The sequence below is a fragment of the Chinchilla lanigera genome, unplaced genomic scaffold (assembly GCF_000276665.1).
Source record: "Chinchilla lanigera isolate Chin_1 unplaced genomic scaffold, ChiLan1.0 scaffold00148, whole genome shotgun sequence".
Taxonomy (NCBI): Eukaryota; Metazoa; Chordata; class Mammalia; order Rodentia; family Chinchillidae; genus Chinchilla; species Chinchilla lanigera.
Window position 1 is genome coordinate 2363649 of NW_004955549.1, and position 19059 is coordinate 2382707.

The window sequence follows — 19059 nt, forward strand, 5'->3', positions numbered from 1 at the left end:
TGTCATTTATGAGCTGTGTGATTTTCTCTAGCTCATAAATAATTTTACCTATAGATTTCTTTATTCAATGTGGCAGCTGGGACACGAAGGTCACAATGATGGTGCCTTTTTTTCTTTAAATTCTATCTTCTTGTAAGAGATGTAAGCGCGACTTTGTCTTCCTTCCTAGGAAAAGAGCAGGGATCATGAAGACTGCAATAGTCAGTGTATGATAGGTTATACTGCAGTAACAAACAACCTCAGGATCTCAGTCTTCTGTGATAACAAAATGTTCTTCCTTGTTTGCATTCCATATTGAAGACATCTTTGGGGGGGTTAATCCAGGCTGCTGGAGGGATTAGTATGTTCCGAACTTCATACATGGGCTCTTTGCACATCCTCTCAGAAGTAACACACTTTCCCTCTGCTCATATATCGTTGTCCCAACTTACATAACCAAACCTAACCTTACAGGGAGTAGGGTAGTACAAGCCTGTGATATAACCAAAAGGAGAGAAGAACGGAATACTTATAACCAGGCAAGTGACTATCACAGCCATCATCAGAAAACAAATAATTATTAAGTGACTATTATGTACTGGGAAATATACAAGGTTACTTAGAAGTGATAGAAAGTTTCTCAAGACTAATTCAACATCAGAATTTCTCCACAGCTAATCAACAGTCAGAAAAGACAAAGATGAATGAGGTAGTTAATTACTGAACAGCAAACAGGCCTCTAATTACATTGAATAAGGGCTCTCAGAATTGAAGCTGTAAAAATAAATCATACGTAAGTAATATAATTCTGTGCACCAGATGTGAGAATGTAAGATTAATCAGATAATCAAAGACAGTAACAAGTAATAAGAAAAAACACTGGAAATGATGCAGAGTTTCACCATACAATATGGTAGGAGTTCAACAATGGCTCTTATACTGCATATTGTTGTCTTCAGATTAGTCATTCTGAGTACCAGATGCAAGCATGCATACAGTATGTAATGTGGCAACCATTGTTAATTCCTATCATTTTGTTTTGAGGTCATGTATTGTTATTGTTGTTTTTGTGTTATTTTGTTTTTGCCTTAATCGTTGTTTTGGGGTTTTTTCTCTTTAAAATTAGAAACAATAATAATAATTCTGTGGTAAACAGAGTCATGACCTCCCCCACCCTGAAGGTGTCCACATGCTACTCCCTAGAGACTGTGAATATGTCACCTTAGGTTACTTGTGGATGTGATTAAGTGGAAGATCTTGAGATAGAGGGTCATCCTCTGCTATCTGGGTAGTTCTGACATGATCATAATGATCCTTACAAGAGGAAAGCAAAGGGTCAAAGTGAGAAAAGAGATGTGATAGTGGGAGTGGAGGTCAGACTCGTGGGGAGCCACAGACCAGGAGTTCTGGTGGCCTCTAGCAGCAGGAAAAGTCATGGAAACAGATTTTGCCCATTAAAAGTTCTAGCCCCGGGCTGGGGATTTAGCTCAGCGGCAAAGCACCTGCCTGGCAAGCACAAGGTCGTGAGTTCGGTTCCTGGTACCGGAAAAAAACCAAAAAAAAATTTAAAAATAAAAAAATAAGAAAATAAAAGTTCTAGCCCAGTAAGGTCCATGTTGGATTTCTGACTCCCAGAACTGAAAGAATAAATTTACTGTTTTGAGCAATTTATTTCATGGTAATCATGGTAATCATGTTACATCGTGGTAATCATGTTACGTCTGCAGTAGGAAGTGAACAGAGTTGTCAGCAAAGTATCTTAAACATATTAAGAATAAATGGAGTTATTCCATTTCCTGGATGAGGAGACTGTTGCTAAACCAAGATCTCCATCACAAAGTGGACAAAGTAGCAGAAACTGTGCTCAAAATTAGCTGCCTTTTCACAATATTTCACCTGCCCCTGGTAGCCATTATGATTCTATACAGCCGGATGGGAAGTTGTGGGTGGCTGGGTGATGCTGCGCCCCCAGGGCCTCCCCTTGCAGTCCACAGAACCTGCCTGGGTGGAGTGGCAGGCGCAGAGGTGCTGGACTTGGGCTCCCTTTGTGCTATCCCTGCCTGAGGTACCCTGGCATCTGAGGGTCTGTTTCCCCCCACCCGAGCTGCACTTGGAGGAGCTCCACATAGGAACCCACATGTGCACCAAGCTAACAGAACAACCCACACACATCACCTGGTGTCCCTTGGGTGACACTCAAGTGTCACCAGTGTGTCCAGTGAACATTCCCTTCCCTCCCGTTGTGCCTGTTTCTTCCCAAGAAGCCCTGGGAAAAATAATCTCAGTTGAATGACTTCATATTTTCTTTTCCACGGCTTCCTTTCCTGTTTCAGTTTGTCAAAATGTGTTTCCCATTTCTGAAAGAGATCTTCATCTAAATTGCAGGGTTGCTCAACTTTATTTTGACAAATTCATTGCAGACTTGAAAATGATAAAATCAACACTTGGCTGTGAGTCTGGGCCTTCCCTCCCTCTCTGATCTTTGGCAGTGATCGGTGCTGTGGCTGAATGTTTCAGCAAGAATCAAATTCCAGAAGAGATCCCAGTCATGCTTTATATACTTGTGGGCAGCTGGGTTTAATGAATAAGAATCTGGGGTGACTTTAAATATTTCATGTACTGACTGTGAGGCTTAAGGGGCTTCACTTAGTTCTTACGCCCTAATGCCCTTACCTATAAGATGAGGATAAAATATTCCACTTGGAGTTTACACAAAGATCAAATGAAACTGTATGTGAACTGCTTAGTCTTGAGGGTAACCTTAGCTTCCCACACAGCCATAACATCTAAAGAGTATCATGGTATTAGTTTCATACCATTTAGTGTATTTATATTATTACATAGCATTATTACCATTGTGATGTATATGAATATCTGTGTCCATAAATATCAATAATTATTATTATATAGATAGCATATATAATACTGTAAATATTAATTATAAATCATATAATTATAAACACATATTACATATAACCCTATAAATATCAATTGTAGATAATATAATTACTGGCTAGGTGGTGCATGTCTGTAATCCCAGCACTGGAGAGGCTGAGGCAGGAGGATTATGATTTCAAGTCCTATCTGGACTATATAGTGAGACCTTTTCTCAAAGAAAGAAACAAATAAATATATGTATACCTAAAGAATTATATATAGGTACTATATATAACCCATGCCTATATATATAGCTATTCTATATAATATATGTAGAGAATGGTATAACTTTTTATAGATCTAAGTCGTTATTTAACATCTGTATCGACCATTTACAGCCACCTGTGCCGTGACCCACACAATCGCACTTACGAGTTTCTCCATATTTTCCATCATGGCGGCGAGACAATGTGACCGTAAAGCTCCGCCCTGTGGTGCCAGGTCCGGAAGGACCAACCCCCTCTCGGCCCTTCACCGCAGGCTTCCTCCCCAGCGATCCTGAGCCATTCCCAGCCTCCCTCAGACTTTCCACCCTGCTGATTTTCTTTTGTAAACCTTTGCTCAACATGCTCACCTTGTGCAGTGCTAAAGCTCCCCATTTTCCTCATCGCTCTGACACTCCAGGTTTCTGTCCTGTCTCTTCCTTCCCCTGCTCTTGCCTTTCCCTTGCCCCAGCGTGCCCCTCTTCCCTCCTGGTAGGGTGCTCTCTTTTTGCAGATCAGTCCCCTCGAAGCCCCTGTTTCTTTGCAGAGCCTGATCCTGGGCTGATGTTTCCCCACATAGAGGCCCAGTTTATTGGCTCTGTTCACAGCCTGCTGTGGCTCCTCTCCGGCTCTCCAGACCCCGCCCCCAGGGGAACGGAAGTGTGAACACTGACTGATTCCAAGGGGTCTGTGGGTGCGGCGGGGGCGGGGACGGGCGGGCCTGTTGGATGCCAAGGCCAACAGCCCCGCGCAGTGGCGCCTTGGGGAAATGGTGGCTTGGCACGAGCCAGGAGTCAAGCACAGGACAAGCTGGTGCATTTAACCTGAACACCTGCTAAGGTTGTTGGCTCAGGCCTAGGTCAGCAGAGGGCAAGGGGAGATTTGAAAGATGGGAGCACCATGATTGCTTGGTTGACTGCTCACAAAATGATGGAACCTCACTCATACCAACAAGCAAGGAAATCTTACTGAACTAAATTCAGTCAACAACTGGTCTGCCCAAAACAGATGCGAGCATCACTGCTGTCTCCCTTGGAGGATGACTGTTTCTCCTTTTGCTTCAGGATGGTACTTTCTTGGTCCGAGACTGTTCCACCAAATCCACGGCGGAACCATACGTCTTGGTGGTGTTTCACGGGAACAAAGTGTACAACGTGAAGATCCGCTTCCTGGAGAGGAACCAGAAGTTTGCGCTGGGGACAGGACTCAGAGGAAATGAGGTGGGTATGACCTCCCTGCTTCCCTTTCCGGGCCACAAACAACAGGCAAAGATGGCGCTTAGGCGATGGTGGAGTCACATCTCCATGTCACAGCAACCACAGGCCAGGAGAAAAGATGCCGCACTGGAAGAGGAAGATGGAACCCGACCCTTCCATCCCTTCCACCAACATCCCTGCACATGTCTGTGCTTCAGCCCGGGCCAGCGCCCTTCCTTACACCTCGTGCTCCCATGCCGCTTTGGCTACTACTGAAAACTTGCTACAAAGGCATCTGCATTTTGCCTCCCAGGAGACCTCCTTGGAAGGTGATGCCATGGCACCTGCTGTGTCCACCCCTTGCTGGACTCCCACTGCAGGAATTTCCAAAGTCTGCTAGCGTGAATTATCCATAGGATCGCATCCCTGCAGTGAGTGCGAGCCAATCACCACCCTTCAGTGCCACTATGAGTGTGCCCACCCTTGGTGCAGGTCTGCTGAGGGGCGGGTGGGTGAAAGAATGAGTGAGTTATGTCACTTGTTAATAGCTGTAAGTACATTGGTGAGAAAGGAGATGTTTCCACAGAAAATGTCTGCATTCCCTTGTGTTTTAATCCTCAATGACTCTTGGATACAATGGTCATTCCTATTTTATATGTGGGGAAATTGAGACTGAGAACATTAAATAAATGACCAAATACGCACAGGCAGTGACTGGGAGGGGAAGGAAAGGCTGTTCTTTCAGCCTCTTGATGAAAAGCGAAGAAAAGAAAAGCAGGCAGGAAGGAAGGGAGGGGAAGGGGAAAACAGGAAGGAAGAAAGGAAGAAGGAAGGAAGGAAACAAGAAAGGAAGGAAGGAGGAAGGAAGGAAAGAGAGGGAGAGGAAGTAAGTTAGCTCTAAGTCACCATTTACTAAAGATGTCAGCTCAGACAGATTGCATAACTTCTTCCCTCAGCTGAATGTTCTTAGTCTCAACTTGGGTAATTCCGTGGTTCCCACTTAGCATCTCCAGACTGCAATCTTCCCTGTCGGTGTGTGTTAGGAGCCAACTTCTGTCTCACCCTCCCCCAAAATTCCCAAGTTGAAGTCTTAAAACCCAAGAGTGCGGTTGTGGCTGGACCTGGAAATAGGGCCTTTAAGGAGGTAATCATAGTTAAATGAGATGATGGGGCTGAGGCTTCATCCAGCTCGACTGGTTCCTTTACAAGAGGAGGAGACTGGCACAGAGGACACGTGAGGACATGGGGAGAAGACGGCCATCTGCAGGCCAAGGAGCAGACTCAGGAGAAACCAACCTGCCCACACCTGAGCATCGACCGCTGGCCTCCTGCAGTGGGAAGAGACAAGTGTCTGTTATTTAATCCCCCCAGTTATAACAGCCCTCACAAACTAGCATAGTATAAAAGCAGAACTTTCACAGGTCTATCGTTCTCTAATACATACAGAGATAGAGACCACTGCCAGACCTGGACAGGGATGTATGTGAAAACTTTCTGTAAACTGCATGAAGAGTCAGCTCAAATCCACTGCCCGGCCCAAAGCCCTTTTCCGGGAGCCACACACAGCTTAGGGAGGAGTGGGGGCCACTGGCAAGGCTGAAGTGGGGTCAGGTCACTGCCTCTGCTCTAGCCTGGGGCATTCTAGCATGAATGAGCACTAGAGTACACAGATCACTACATACATCTACCAGACAGAGCTCCATTCAAAAGTGTTGCATCAAAACTAAACACACAAGCGGCCAACTCTTCCGTTTGTGGTGAGGATGGGTAAGTCAATAACTACAAAACACTCAAACAGCCTGGGACAGACATATGAATCCCACAATACATGGCAGTTACTGTGTTTTCATGATTACCAGTGAGTCCTTTCAATAACTAGAATACAACCCTACTCAACCAGATACCTACGGCTAATGGACTTGCCAGGACAAGTTTCCTTTCTGTGGTTCCCTCCAACTCATATGATGTCTCATTTCTAAGAAAAGTTTTATAGGATTTTTAAATGCTTAGGTTTAAGTGTTCCTTAGAAAGCCACATCACAGCTGAGCATGAGCTAGGGGCTGTTTACTTTGCTCTCTCACTTGGTCTTTGAAGACATTGTGAAGGGCACATTGTTGAGCCCTTGGACCGGTGAGGACTGCTGACCCTGTAACAAGGTCACCTCTTTTCTCCCCTAAGCCATCTTTGGTTTGCTAATAAAGGAGAGGGAGCAGAGCGACACTGTAATTACATCCTAATAGCATTTAATCAGACTGTCAGCCATTCTCCGGCTGCCCTGGGAAAAGAAGAAAGCAGCTGTCAACTAAGGCAGCCTAAGTCGACCCTCAGCTCCAGATGAGCTGCTCCAGTGGTGGTCACCAAGGGCCCCTCAGGAGACCCAAGACTTATTTTAAGAAGCCCCTTTATTGCATTAGCCCATAATTCTCTGTCCTTTGCATCCCCCAAACGTGGGTTCCCCTCCCCTGTATTTGAACAGGCACCATTCTGTGAGTCATCAACCAGGAACTGACCAGGTCTCCTCAACTCAGAGAGCCAACCTGCGTGGCAGGTGCTGCGTATATCCTGTATCACAGATGATGAAACTGAGGCACAGGAACGTTAAGGAGCTGCTCTAAAGCCCAGCTAGCAAATGGCAACACTGGGGTTGAGTATATTTTGCGAAACTACGGGCTCCTTCATACAGTCTCAAATGTCAGATTGCAAGCCCCACGCCTGTTTGAAAACAGCCCAGAACACTGCAAGTTGAAGAAAACAAACATTTAACTCAGGATCTACTGCTTGCTGGCTCTGGGGAAGAAACAGAAATCTGCAAGTGGTTCTCCCACCTATCCGCAGAAGGAGTTGTGCTCATGCAGAGCAGTAGAAAATCGGGGCTATGTTTTGTCCCCTAGCACCTTTCACAGCCTGAACCTCTGCCTGGCAGAGAAAGAATGTCACATCTCTGTAAGACTCTGACACAGTGACGCTCTGCTCACTGCAAGCCCACCAGCAGCCCCTCCATCAAAGAAATAGCAACCTCACCCACCCCAGCCAAAAATGCAAAATGAGCAAGAGGGATTTCAGGGACAATTTTGAGTTTCTGTGTTTTTAGCTGTCTTGCAAACTTCAGAAGTTAACTGCACAGAGGAGACGGCAGCCCCGACCAGAAGGAGCTATTTGATGTGAGATGAGGAGATGTATATGCCTTGGCAGGTGCATAGAGGCATACATTTGATCCCCTTGCAATTGATCCCAGGAACCTCCTTCCTCAGGGCCATGTGCCCCGGGCACAAGGAGAACACTGAGGGCTGCAGAAGAGACCCAGGCTTGGCCCCAGGAAAGGCTGGGAGCACCTACATCACTCACAAGCAAACCCACTACCAGTGCACAAGCAAAGACCTGGGAAGCTCTACTTGGCTGCATGCTAAGGCGCTTGGGTCATTCCATTTGCCAGGCGGCTAGACATTCCTGCCTAACTTCAGATTCAGGGATTACCCACTGGATTGGTCTTTTTACTCTACTATTATAAATTATCACCAATTGTGTGGCTTGAAACAAGAGAAATTTATTCTCCCACAATTCTAGAGGCCGGAAATCAAAAATCAAGACTTCAGCAGGGAGATGCTCCCTCTGGGGGATCTGGAGAAGAACCTGGTGGCTATGAGCCGTCCTCAGCTCCCTTAGCTTGTGGCCACCTCTCTCCAGCCTCTGCTCCTCTGTCACATTGCCTCCTCTTCTTCTCTGATTAAAATCCCCCACTGCTCCTATCTATTAAGGATACACATGACTGCTTCTAGGACCCACCAGGATGACCTAGGACCAGCTCCAGATCCTTCACTTAACACCATGCTTTACCACATAAAATTATATTTGCTCTTTTAGCATTAAGAGTAGTTCTAGATCCTCGGATTAGTATGTAGGCATGTTAATGATGGGCACAATTCAGCCCACTATGCTCAGTTATTCATTTAATGGCAAACACTGATTTTATGCCTACACTGTGCCAAATGCGTGCTCCACCCAGGGACACCGCGGATACCTTAAACCTCTGTGCCTGTCGCGCAGGCACCCCAGCAGTAGTGACCACGACAGGATGCCTGCTCCGGGCTACCTGCTGCCACCCTCCAGCCCTGCACTCAGGTTTAGCTCATCTGTCTGTATTTCTGTGAAGCTCAGAAAAGGCAGCAACATCAGCTACCAGGCCTTTCCTTGCTCTGCAAATGTGTACGATAAGTTTCCGGAAGTTAGAAGAGATGTTTACATGCTAAATTAAACTTTAAAGGCTACGAGACAGATGAATAATGAACTCTGAGTTTATTTCTCAATTCCTGTCTGTTTCCCCTCTCTCTCCCTCTCTCTCTCTCCCTCTCCCTTTTGTACAACTATGTGTGTACCTGACCATATCAATTGACTTTTCTGGCAAAGAAAAAGGTTCCACTTCCCACATTAGGCATACAAGATGAATACAAAGAGTTTAAGCAGACTTTAAGATCTAAAGGTTTAGGATTAGGATGACATTTGCTGTCCTCTTAAAACATAATTTGATATGAAAATAGGAGCTTAATTATAATCTTTTCTTAAGTCTCTTTAAGGCACTATTTCTGTTTTGGGCATATCCCTAGCAGCCAATAACAAGTGACAACATGATTAATTGCACTTACTTGGCTTCCTGATACTTGTTAAAATTATAATTTCAAATAAAATATCATCTATTCAGTAGATGATTAAAACAATTAATGCTGAATTTATGATTCAAGGACAATCCTAATGAAAACAGAAATAAGAATAAGAAGCAAGCATTTTCTGTCTGTAGACTGATACCAAAAAAGGAGATTTCCTTTTAGCACTGACTGTTAACCATTTTTGTGGAAGAGTTCTGCATGAAAAGTTTCTTTCCATTAATCAATTTTTGCTTCAAGTGTAAAGAAAGAGAAAATAAATTTGCCCTTGGTTTATAATTGCACCAACCCCCTTTCTCCTCAAAGCTAGCAGTAGTAGTCTATAAATTCCTCTGATACTGCAAGCTCTCACAGGGTGTTCTTGGCAAACCTAGAAGGAAAAAAAGAAATAGTTGCTCCTTATGCCAGCAGAAGACTCTGTTTGCTGGAAGATAAGTTACGCTTTGTTCTAAATGTTGTCTATGTTTTAGCCCCACTGATCTGCACAGTGAACCTTGTAAACAGGCCCCACTTCACAGATAGAGATATTAGGACACAGAGAGTATAAGGAATTTGCTCCAGATCTCATAGCTGATAGGTAGGAGCCAGGCTTTGAACTCTGGCTACCTGATGACTACCTGCTGTGGTAGAACAATTACTGTCCCCACTGGACAGCTAAGAAACCACCTTACCTGAGCATCAGATAAGAGGAACTCTTACATAGTCTATACCTATTACGGGTGGTGCTATGATCTGAATATGGATGTCCCTCAAATTCAAATAGTGAAATCATAACCTTCCAAGGTAATGGTGTTAAGATGTGAAGCTTTTGGAAGGTGGAGCCTTCATGAGTGGGTTTGGGGTCCTTGTTAAAGAGACTTCAGAGAGAACCTCATCCTTCCCACCACATGAGATCGCAAAGAGAGGGTGCCATGTATAAACTGGGTAGTAGGCCTTTGGCAGACATGGCATCTGCACTGATCTTAAATTTCCCAGCCTTGAGACCTGCAAAAAGAGGCTTTTGTTTTTCATCAGCCATCTAGTTTATAAGATTTTGTCATAGTATCCTGAACAGACTAAGACAGGCTGAAGCATGGGTTATCTGGTTGAAAAGCTCCTCCACAGATCAGGTGTGAGGTTAGCAGGGGTAAGTCACTTCCAACTGAATCTGCTCTCCTTCGCTGTGAAAAGACAATGCCCAACTCCAGCACACTTCAGCGGAAGGGAGATGTGTCGTTCCTATAACAAGGAAGGTCAGGAATGGAGCTGACAGAGGGACTGGCTCATGAGAGACCCCTTCCTCCATGTTTCCGTCCCCTTTTCGTCCCCTGTGTGGTGCATCCTTGCTCAGGACACCCTCTGCCTGGGAGGAAGGAGAAGGTGGCCTTGGCAGTTGCTGGGCTCTAGTGTTTCAGCGTAGTGTTTCCCTAACCAAAAGGAACATCCCCCAGCCACATGCAGCCCACGGGAAGACTGGCTGGGTTGGTGACGGCATCAAACTTGCATCACTCATTGGCACAGCACATATCCCTAAATGAAACGAGCTATTTGCAAAGGAAATAATTTTCTGCTCCAGAAGAAAGTGATCTCCGTGAGGATAGGAATCATGGCAATCTCATTCCCTGCTGGATAGCCCGGAGGCCTTCCAATATTTTTGCACCTGCCATGTTCTAGGCAGGGGGAGAAACAGAGAAAACTAACTCAGAATCAAGTCTTTCACCATGGCTTCCTTCCCTCAGGCTTTGCCCCCCTCTGACCTACTCTGAGGGAATACCAGCGGTCATAGTCCTGGGTACTGTGCTGTAACAGAACAGTAGCTACTTGTCCAGAAAAGAGAGGCTCCATTGCTGGCCCTGCCCCCTAGCTGTGTGACTCTAGTCAATCAGTCTGCTTCTCTTGGCTGCAGTTCCCAATAATTCTACCTTACCAGCACCTCACAAGCTTGTGAAGGAGGATCAAGGTTGTCTTAAGGCATGGGTAGCAGGTGGAGTGAGATCTTCCTAATTACCTCCCAAGATTTTCCTTCAGGAACACAGCCAAGAATAACCATCTGCGCTTGGATCTCCCCAGTACCTAGCTTTGTCCATGCTTTGCTTTTAATATCTTTTAACCTTCCTTGTCTGCTTATGTAGAGTCACCCATATGAGAAGTCCAAGTTTGTACTCCGGACAAAGCACTTCCTGGTTCCCCTAAACCTCAAATAATCTTACTTTTTATGACATCGCTGTACTTCTCCATCTGGATCTCTAACAACATGCTATCTGCAGTCACCTCATTATTTCACAAGAAGCCCCAGAAAGGAAGCCAAATTGGCCAAGGATGAGCAGCCCTGTGGTTGTCACGGTTCCTTCTGTGGGCAGCAGGACTCATTAGAACAGAGAGTAGGCAGGCAGCACTTCACCATGGGCGCTTCCAACCAATTTAATAAGTTCAAGCCTTCCTCTTTCTCCATCCGGGTTGGTCACAGTTAGGGGCACATCTAGGGAGGCAGCAGGGTACCCATACTGCTTGCTAATGAACCCGCCTGAGTGTCAGGATGGGAAGGTAGTGTTGGACCATGACCCATGTGGTCTGATTCTGGGGAAGTCTCCACCAGTAGAAAACGTAAGAGTTGCCACAGGGCTCACCGTTGATCTCCACAAGCTTGTTTATTCTCCGCTGTCGTCTTCTCTTTCTTAGCATTCATCCTTTGAGAGCTTGTCTGCTGCGTCCTTATAAAGAAAAATCACTCCCTGACATGAATTAACAATGTGAACATCAGGAAGTGAGCTCATCTCTCCCCTGAGTGAAACAGAGCACGCAACATCAGACACAAAAATATGTTTAAAATCATTAACTTTTTTTTCTGTGTTTCAGAAGTTTGACTCCGTGGAAGACATCATCGAACACTACAAGAATTTTCCTATTATTCTCATTGATGGGAAAGACAAGAGTGGCGTCCACAGGGAGCAATGCTACCTCTCCCAGCCTCTGACTCTTGCCCGACACTTCTCACCTCGGTAGCCTGCTTCCTGTTTGTCCTCAACTCAGCGCAGTCATGTTTAAATCACCTTGCATTTCTTTCTTTTTTATTTTTTTGGTACCGGGAATCAAACTCAGGACCTTGCGCTTACCAGGCAGGCGCTGTGCACCTTGCATTTATTTGAAAAGATTATTGTCTGAGCCTTCAAGCGGTGATTTTGTGGACTTTGTATAGAAGACAAACATTCTGTAAAGCACATTGGAAAAATCAATCATGATTTTGAAAATTGAAACCACAGAAAAGATATTTATAACATGCGAAAATAAAAACCAGGCTTCAAAAGTATTTTCTAAGAGGCTGGGGATTTAGCTCAGCGGCACAGCACCTGCCTGACAAGCGCAAGGTCATGAGTTCGGTTCCTGGTACCGGAAGAAAAACAAAAACAAACAAACAAACAAAAAGGTATTTTTTAAATCAAAAGCTGTAAACATGGTCATTGTGCTCACATGACAGATGAGCAGCGAAGGTTTCAAGAACTTGTTGCTTAAATGTTTGTAGCTGGTACAGCAAGTTTGGATGAGGTTCCCAGCCCTGTGTTCTCCACAGCATGCTGAGCGGCCTTCCTGGACTCCTGCACTTCGGGTATTCAGATGATTCCCTGGGCTAGAGATAGAGGTTGCCACATGTTGGCTCTGTCTTATTTGTGATCCTGGAAATTCAATTAGGGAAGTAATATGGAAAGTGAAACAAGAGAACTTGTGAATATCAGTTTAACAACAGAAAGTAGAACTACTTTCTCTGTGGTATGCATATTCTGCCCACAGTGACTTTAAGCCAAGTGGAAGTATCAAATTCACAGAAAGGAACTCAGCAGATTCTACCCATTCCAACCTTAAGGCAATTAGTGTTGATTCTTGCAGTAAGTTTACAGATGTCAGGGTAGTGTGTACCTTGAAGGTGAAGATTTTATTTTATTTTTGTTTCATAATACAGATGAGGAAGAGAAGGCTAAATGAAATTATTGATCTACTCCACATAAGAATTGAGCTCAGACTGTAACCCATCTTGCCTGGCTCCCTGCAAGTGTGTTTTCCCAGGCATATTCTGTGCCCTGTGGAATTTTGCAGCCAAGCTGAAAAGATAGATTTGAAAAAAAGCAAGACAAACAATTTGAAAACACAGACTTATCCACCTTAAAACAAGTTCTCAGAGTGGAGTAAGTTTGGTAAAAAAAAAAAAAAAAATACATACTTTTAAATTAATGGTGCACCATGATTTCAAATGTTACCGAGTCTTCAAATTCATGGAGTATTCATGAAATTAGATCTTTTATACAGAAATAAAATAGAACTAAAAGATAAGAATCCAACACAATGTCCAGGATTATCTCTAAAAGAGGAGACAGTGAGCTCTCTGGGAGGAGCTCTTAGCATCTACAGACCAAGGACCTATTCACATAGTCTTAAGAGTCAGTGGAAAGTCAGGTGTCCAGGTTGGATGAGGAGAATTGATGAAGAGGCTGCTCTCCTACACCTTTTTTTTGTTTTTTTTTTTTGGTTTTTTTTTTTGGTTTTTTTTTTGGTTTTTCTCCGGTACCCGGAACCGAACTCACGACCTTGCGCTTGCCAGGCAGGCGCTTTGCCGCTGAGCTAAATCCCCAGCCCCTGCTCTCCTACACCTTGATAATGAGGAGGATGAACAGAGGTAGGCAGAGACCCTGCAGGCTGCCACTTGTGGGTAGAGACAGGGAAATAGGTGTAGAGAGAAAGAAAAGCTTAGGTCTAAGCAATGGCTGTGGGAGAGCCTTGGCCAGCTCTTGGTGAGTTCTAAGAGTATCCACAGAGGACAGTCTCACACTGGTAATAAATGGTCAGGCCTTAGTGGCCTTTCATGCTACAACATTGCCTAAGGTTAACGCAGAAGAAAACACGTCCTTCAAGCGTGTGGCAGCCCCACAATCTGCCACCCAGGGAGGCATTGGCTGATTGGCTGATCTGCAAGTTCTTCGAAGGGAGACCCAAGTATCCCCTTCCGTAACTGCCACAGCCAAGTTCCTGTTTTCCTGCTTTCAATGTGGATTGTAGTAAGGATATTTTGCTTGTAATAGATTATTAAAGAGCAGGATACATAAATTTTAACTATTCAATTCTGACAAGTTCTATAATGAAGACAGGGCAGATACTCCTAACAAAATTTATAATTACAGAAATTCTGTCTCACTGGCCAAAGTCTTACAATGACATGGTTGTGACAACAACCAAATTCTTCTCTTTTCTGTCTATCTGCTTTATTGGACCTGTTATGGAAAATTCAATAATACAGTTTTTGCAGGCGCAAATTCCAAACTGTTTTAATTTTTTTTCAAGTATTTGCTCATTTTCAGTCTAAAGGCGTCACTTGATATTTAGCCTCAACAAAGTTGTGGAATTTTAGTTTCATCTGATTATGGCATCTGTGCAAGCCAGATTTTTTCTTTTGGACTAAATAACGCCCATTCTGAATCCATGTCTCAGTCTTCTTTACTGAAGCATCGGTGTAGCACTTGTTTGCATGCTGCATGTGTGTTCACTGCTGAGTGCTATTGTGGATGTTGGAAATGCAGGCGTGAATAACTGAGAAAGACAGATGACAAGTTAGGGTACAGATAAATGCACAATCCAAATTGTTTTCCCTTCACCCTGCCATACCTCCCTTTAACACATCACTGAGTGCTTATGGGCTGAAGCCAACATTAAATACTTTAATGAATCTCCTTAGAAATTGCATCAAAATCTCAACATTTTGATGAGAATATTTGAATCAGAACATTTAAAAAATTTACATATGTAATAACCATCTCAACATGTGGAAAGCAGTATCTCATTGTGGTTTACATGTGCATTTCCCTGATTATTAGTGATATTACCCACCTTTTTATTTATCTGCGGTCTACCGTTGAGAGAGAGAGAAAGAGGCAGAGATTGGCAAGGATGTACATCAGTTAGAAACTTTTACCTTGTTCATGGGAATGTCAAAGAGCATATGCACTGTGGAAGACAATACAGTCTCCTTTAAAAAATTAAAAATAGAACTACCATAATATTCAGCAATCCCACTCACTTCTGGATACATATCCAAAAATTTGAAATCACAATCTTGAAGAATGATCTGCTTTGCAGAATTGTTCCTAATAGCCAAGATATGGAATAACTAAAATATTCATCAACAGGTAAACACATAAAACATGTTATATACATGCAGTACAATACTGTTCAGCCTTAATAAAGAAGGAAATGCTCTTATATGCGACGACACAAATGAATCTGGAAGGCATTATACTAAGTGAAATAAGCCAAACAGAGAAAGACAAATACTGCCTAATCTCACTTATATGTGGAATTTAAGACAATTAAACTCAGAAACAGAGAGTACAGTGGTGGTTCCCAGAGGCTGGGGAAGGGAAAGGAGTCGTTCAATGAGTATAAAGTTTGGGTTATGAGATAAGAAAGTGCTAGACACCTGCTATAAAACATCATGCCTACAGTCAACAGTAACTTATTGTATATTAAGAATTTATTAACGGAGTAGGTGTTATATTAAGGGTTCTTCACAAGAAGTGGGGGAGGTGGGGTAAAGCAGGGAACTTTTGAAGCAATGGATATGCTTATTACCTTGAATGTGGCAATGGTTTCACAAACGCATGGTTATTTCCAAACTCATAAAATTGTGACTATTTAACATACTCTTTTTTCTAGATTAGTTTACCCCAATGAAGCTATTTTTTAAAGAAAAAGACACACATGTTACTGAAACTATGCAATGCAGAATCATATATTTGGTGGTTCTCTCCCTTGTGCCACCGCAGCGCTGGGAGGCAGGAATGGATGCCTGGGGAGAACGTGGTCTGGGACACTTTCCCCAGGAAGGTCCTGGGACTCAGTGGAGAGGTTCAGGCTTGGACTTGAAGGGGGACCCTAAAACAGAGTTTTACAAGTACTGGTCAGTAGATCTTAGAGTACTCCTGTCCCAAGGAGCTATTCTAGGCCATGGGGGAAATCAAGCAGTGATTTCAAGTAAGCAAAAAAATAACATAACATCTATGGGGAACGGAGAGGTTATTTAAGTGGTTCTAGAAGAACTGACTTGCTATCCAGAAAAAAGAATACAATTATGTCTGTATCTCAAATAATATACAGAAATATACTCTACATGAATCAAATAACTAAAAGAAAAACAGGAAATTTTAAGCTGAGTCATGAACTTTTTTCTAATAACTTTTATGGCTTTGGCTTAAGGGAAGAGTTTTTAAACAAGATAAAAACATAAATCATACAGGGATAGACTGGCAGGTTCATCGTACCAAACTTTTAAGTGTTTGCAAAAATTGGACAAAATCAGAAGGCAATTAAACATCATTATATATGAGCAAAGGATATGTCTGGGTTACTTTTCTCTCATTGCTGAGACAAAATACCTGACACCCAGACTTAAGGAAGGAAAGGTTTAGTTACCTTACACTCTGTGGAGGTTTCAGTCCATACTCAGCTGGCTCCAAGGCAGAGTGGCAGATGGCAGAAGGCAACTGTTCACAGTGGTGGAAGACAGCCAAAGCAGCAAGAGCAAAATGGAGGACAGGCAGCAAGCAGCCTCTTTCCCTCCCTTACATGTGTGCAAACTACCCACCCCAGGGCAGGTGTAGCACTCACACCCATAATCCCAGCACTGGATCATGGATCAATCTTAAACTCTAAAAGCAGGGGCTGGGGATTTAGCTCAGCGGCAAAGCGCCTGCCTGGCAAGCGCAAGGTCATGAGTTCGGTTCCCGGTACTGGAGAAAAAACAAACAAACAAACAAAAAAACTCTAAAAGCCCGCACCATAACTGCATGAAGCTTTGAGGGGACATCCAGACACGAACCATAACAGGCCATAAATGAGTAATGCATCCAAACAAATAGAAAACTCATAGCACTGCACACCAAGACACGCAAACTTTCTCATTTGTGTGGCTAACAAGACTAGGTAGTAGTGGAATTGCCAAGGTTAACCTTGTAACAGAAAACCCAGGGAAAATCAACTTGACTTCCATTATAAAAGTCTGACAAGGGTGGGGAATGGGCATCACTATTTACCCTTGAAGGTTAGTAAAGGAACTGGAGTAATAAGAGGAATTTTCTCTATCAACATATATTATAATCAACCCACTCCCTCCCTAGAAACCAGAGATTTACTTAACCAAGCTTTGTGGCAGCAGTTGAGAAAATATGCCTCCAGGAAATACTTTAAATTAGTCCTCTAAGATGTAGCTGAAAAAGTGCGAAGTGAATGCTGTGTTGAAAATGGAGTTCAATGAAAGCATCACTCCAAGCGTTTCAAAGCCCAGCCCCTCTTAGATACTTGGCTCCCAGAAAGAACAATAGGATTGTAACCATACATCAACAAAGCAGAACAGTTCTGATACAAATAATGACATTCGCTGGTCCCCAGCAAAAGACCCAGAGCCTCCTTATCAGGTCACCATGAAGCCCAGCACATACACACACAAGTTCTTGTCCGCACTTCCGGGCATCATATTTATGAACAGCCTTGGAGGAAAGCTCCTAATATGAAACTATCAAACAAAAGCTACACCCAGAAGAAAAATAGAACTTGAAGGAGAGATGCAATACAGGATATTGGGGCTGGGGATTTAGCTCAGTGGCACAGCACCTGCCTGGCAAGCGGAAGGTTGTGGGTTTGATTCCCGGTACCGGGAAAAAAAAAAAAAGAAAGAAAAACGATAAAGGATATTAAAGAAAACTGTAAACTGCAAAGAAAAGTATACTTAATAAACCATTGAATTCATGAAGCAGTCATAAAATACTATTTAAATAAAAATACTCATAAGCAAATATGGACCATTTTAAAAGGAAACATAGATAAAACTATAATGATTGCTGGAATTTTAATACCCAACTATAATAATCTGATAACATAAAAAACAAAAATGTGTAAGAGCATTAAAAAAACACTGCTATTAATCAATCAGACCTGACTGTCATTTACAGTTTACAAAAAAATACTTAAAATGAATACTTTTTTCCTTGGTACACATAGATCATTCACCAAAAGGACCATATTCTGGAACTGAAAACAAGCCTCAATAAATTTTAAATGGCTGAAAAAAAAATTTATAGTCTCCAAATTAAAAAATATAAAAAAATCAGAAGTCAATAAAAGATACATATAAATTAAGCAATATATTTCTTTTTTTTTTTTTTTTTTGTTTTTTCTCTGGTACCAGGAACTGAACTCACGACCTTGCGCTTGCCAGGCAGGCACTTTGCCGCTGAGCTAAATCCCCAGCCCCCAAGCAATATATTTCTAAGTTACTCATAGTCAAAGAAGAAAACAAAAGGGAAATTTAAAACTATCTCAAAATAAGTGACAATTAAATGCCACACACCAAAATTTGAGAACAGTTGCAACCTTTAAATATAGAGCTTTAATATAAGCATTTATAGCATAACAGCTTTAAGTGTTTATGGTGGAAAATAAAGGCCTAAAATCTAAGTTTCCTCCTCAAGAAAAAATAAAGCATAGACTCTGTTCAAAAGAGATGAGGGGGGAAAAAAGAACAGAATCAAAGAAATAAATTGTAAACAATAAATAAAACCAACAAAGTGCAGAGAAATCAGACAAGAGGAAGAAATAAAAGGGACCCTTATTCACATATGACATGATCCTTTACATAGAAGATCCAAAAAATCTTCACCCAAAGATTTTTAGAGCTAATAAACAAATTCAGCAAAATGTTAAGATACATCAATGCTAAAAGTCAATAGTGTTCCCATACGCCAACAATCCACTTACTGAGCGAGAAATCAGGAAAACAACCTTGTTCATGATAGCTACCAAAAAACTGAATACCTAGGAATCTAAGCAGAAGATCTCTATAATGAAAACGGTAGTACTGTTAGAAGTAGAGATTGAAGAGGACATTATAAAACGGAAAGACATCCCCTGTTCCCGTGTGTGTGTAGTGCATTTCAAATCAAAATACTAACAACATTCTTCACAGAACTAGAAAAAAAAAATCCTAAACTATATAAGAACCAGAAAAGACTCAGGATAGATAAAACAATTATGAGTAAAAAGGGTAAATAAAGTAGGAAGCATGACAACCCA

At 42.7% G+C, this 19059-nt stretch overlaps 1 protein-coding gene across 3 annotated transcripts in view; it reads left to right on the top strand.

The window, feature by feature from the left end:
• Window positions 1-12254, top strand: part of Clnk (cytokine-dependent hematopoietic cell linker) — a 209012-nt gene extending 196758 nt beyond the window's left edge. For 2 of the 3 annotated variants that reach the window (XM_013508541.1, XM_013508542.1), the window contains exons 18-19: window positions 4184-4339; window positions 11809-12254. In XM_013508541.1, coding sequence (XP_013363995.1) covers window positions 4184-4339; window positions 11809-11955 — 303 coding nt within the window. In that variant the 3' untranslated portion in view covers window positions 11956-12254. Of the gene's footprint in view, window positions 1-4183; window positions 4340-6791; window positions 6874-11808 lie in introns of those variants that run through there. The other variant, XM_013508543.1, reaches the window with a different exon arrangement.
• Window positions 12255-19059: the final 6805 nt, after the last annotated feature.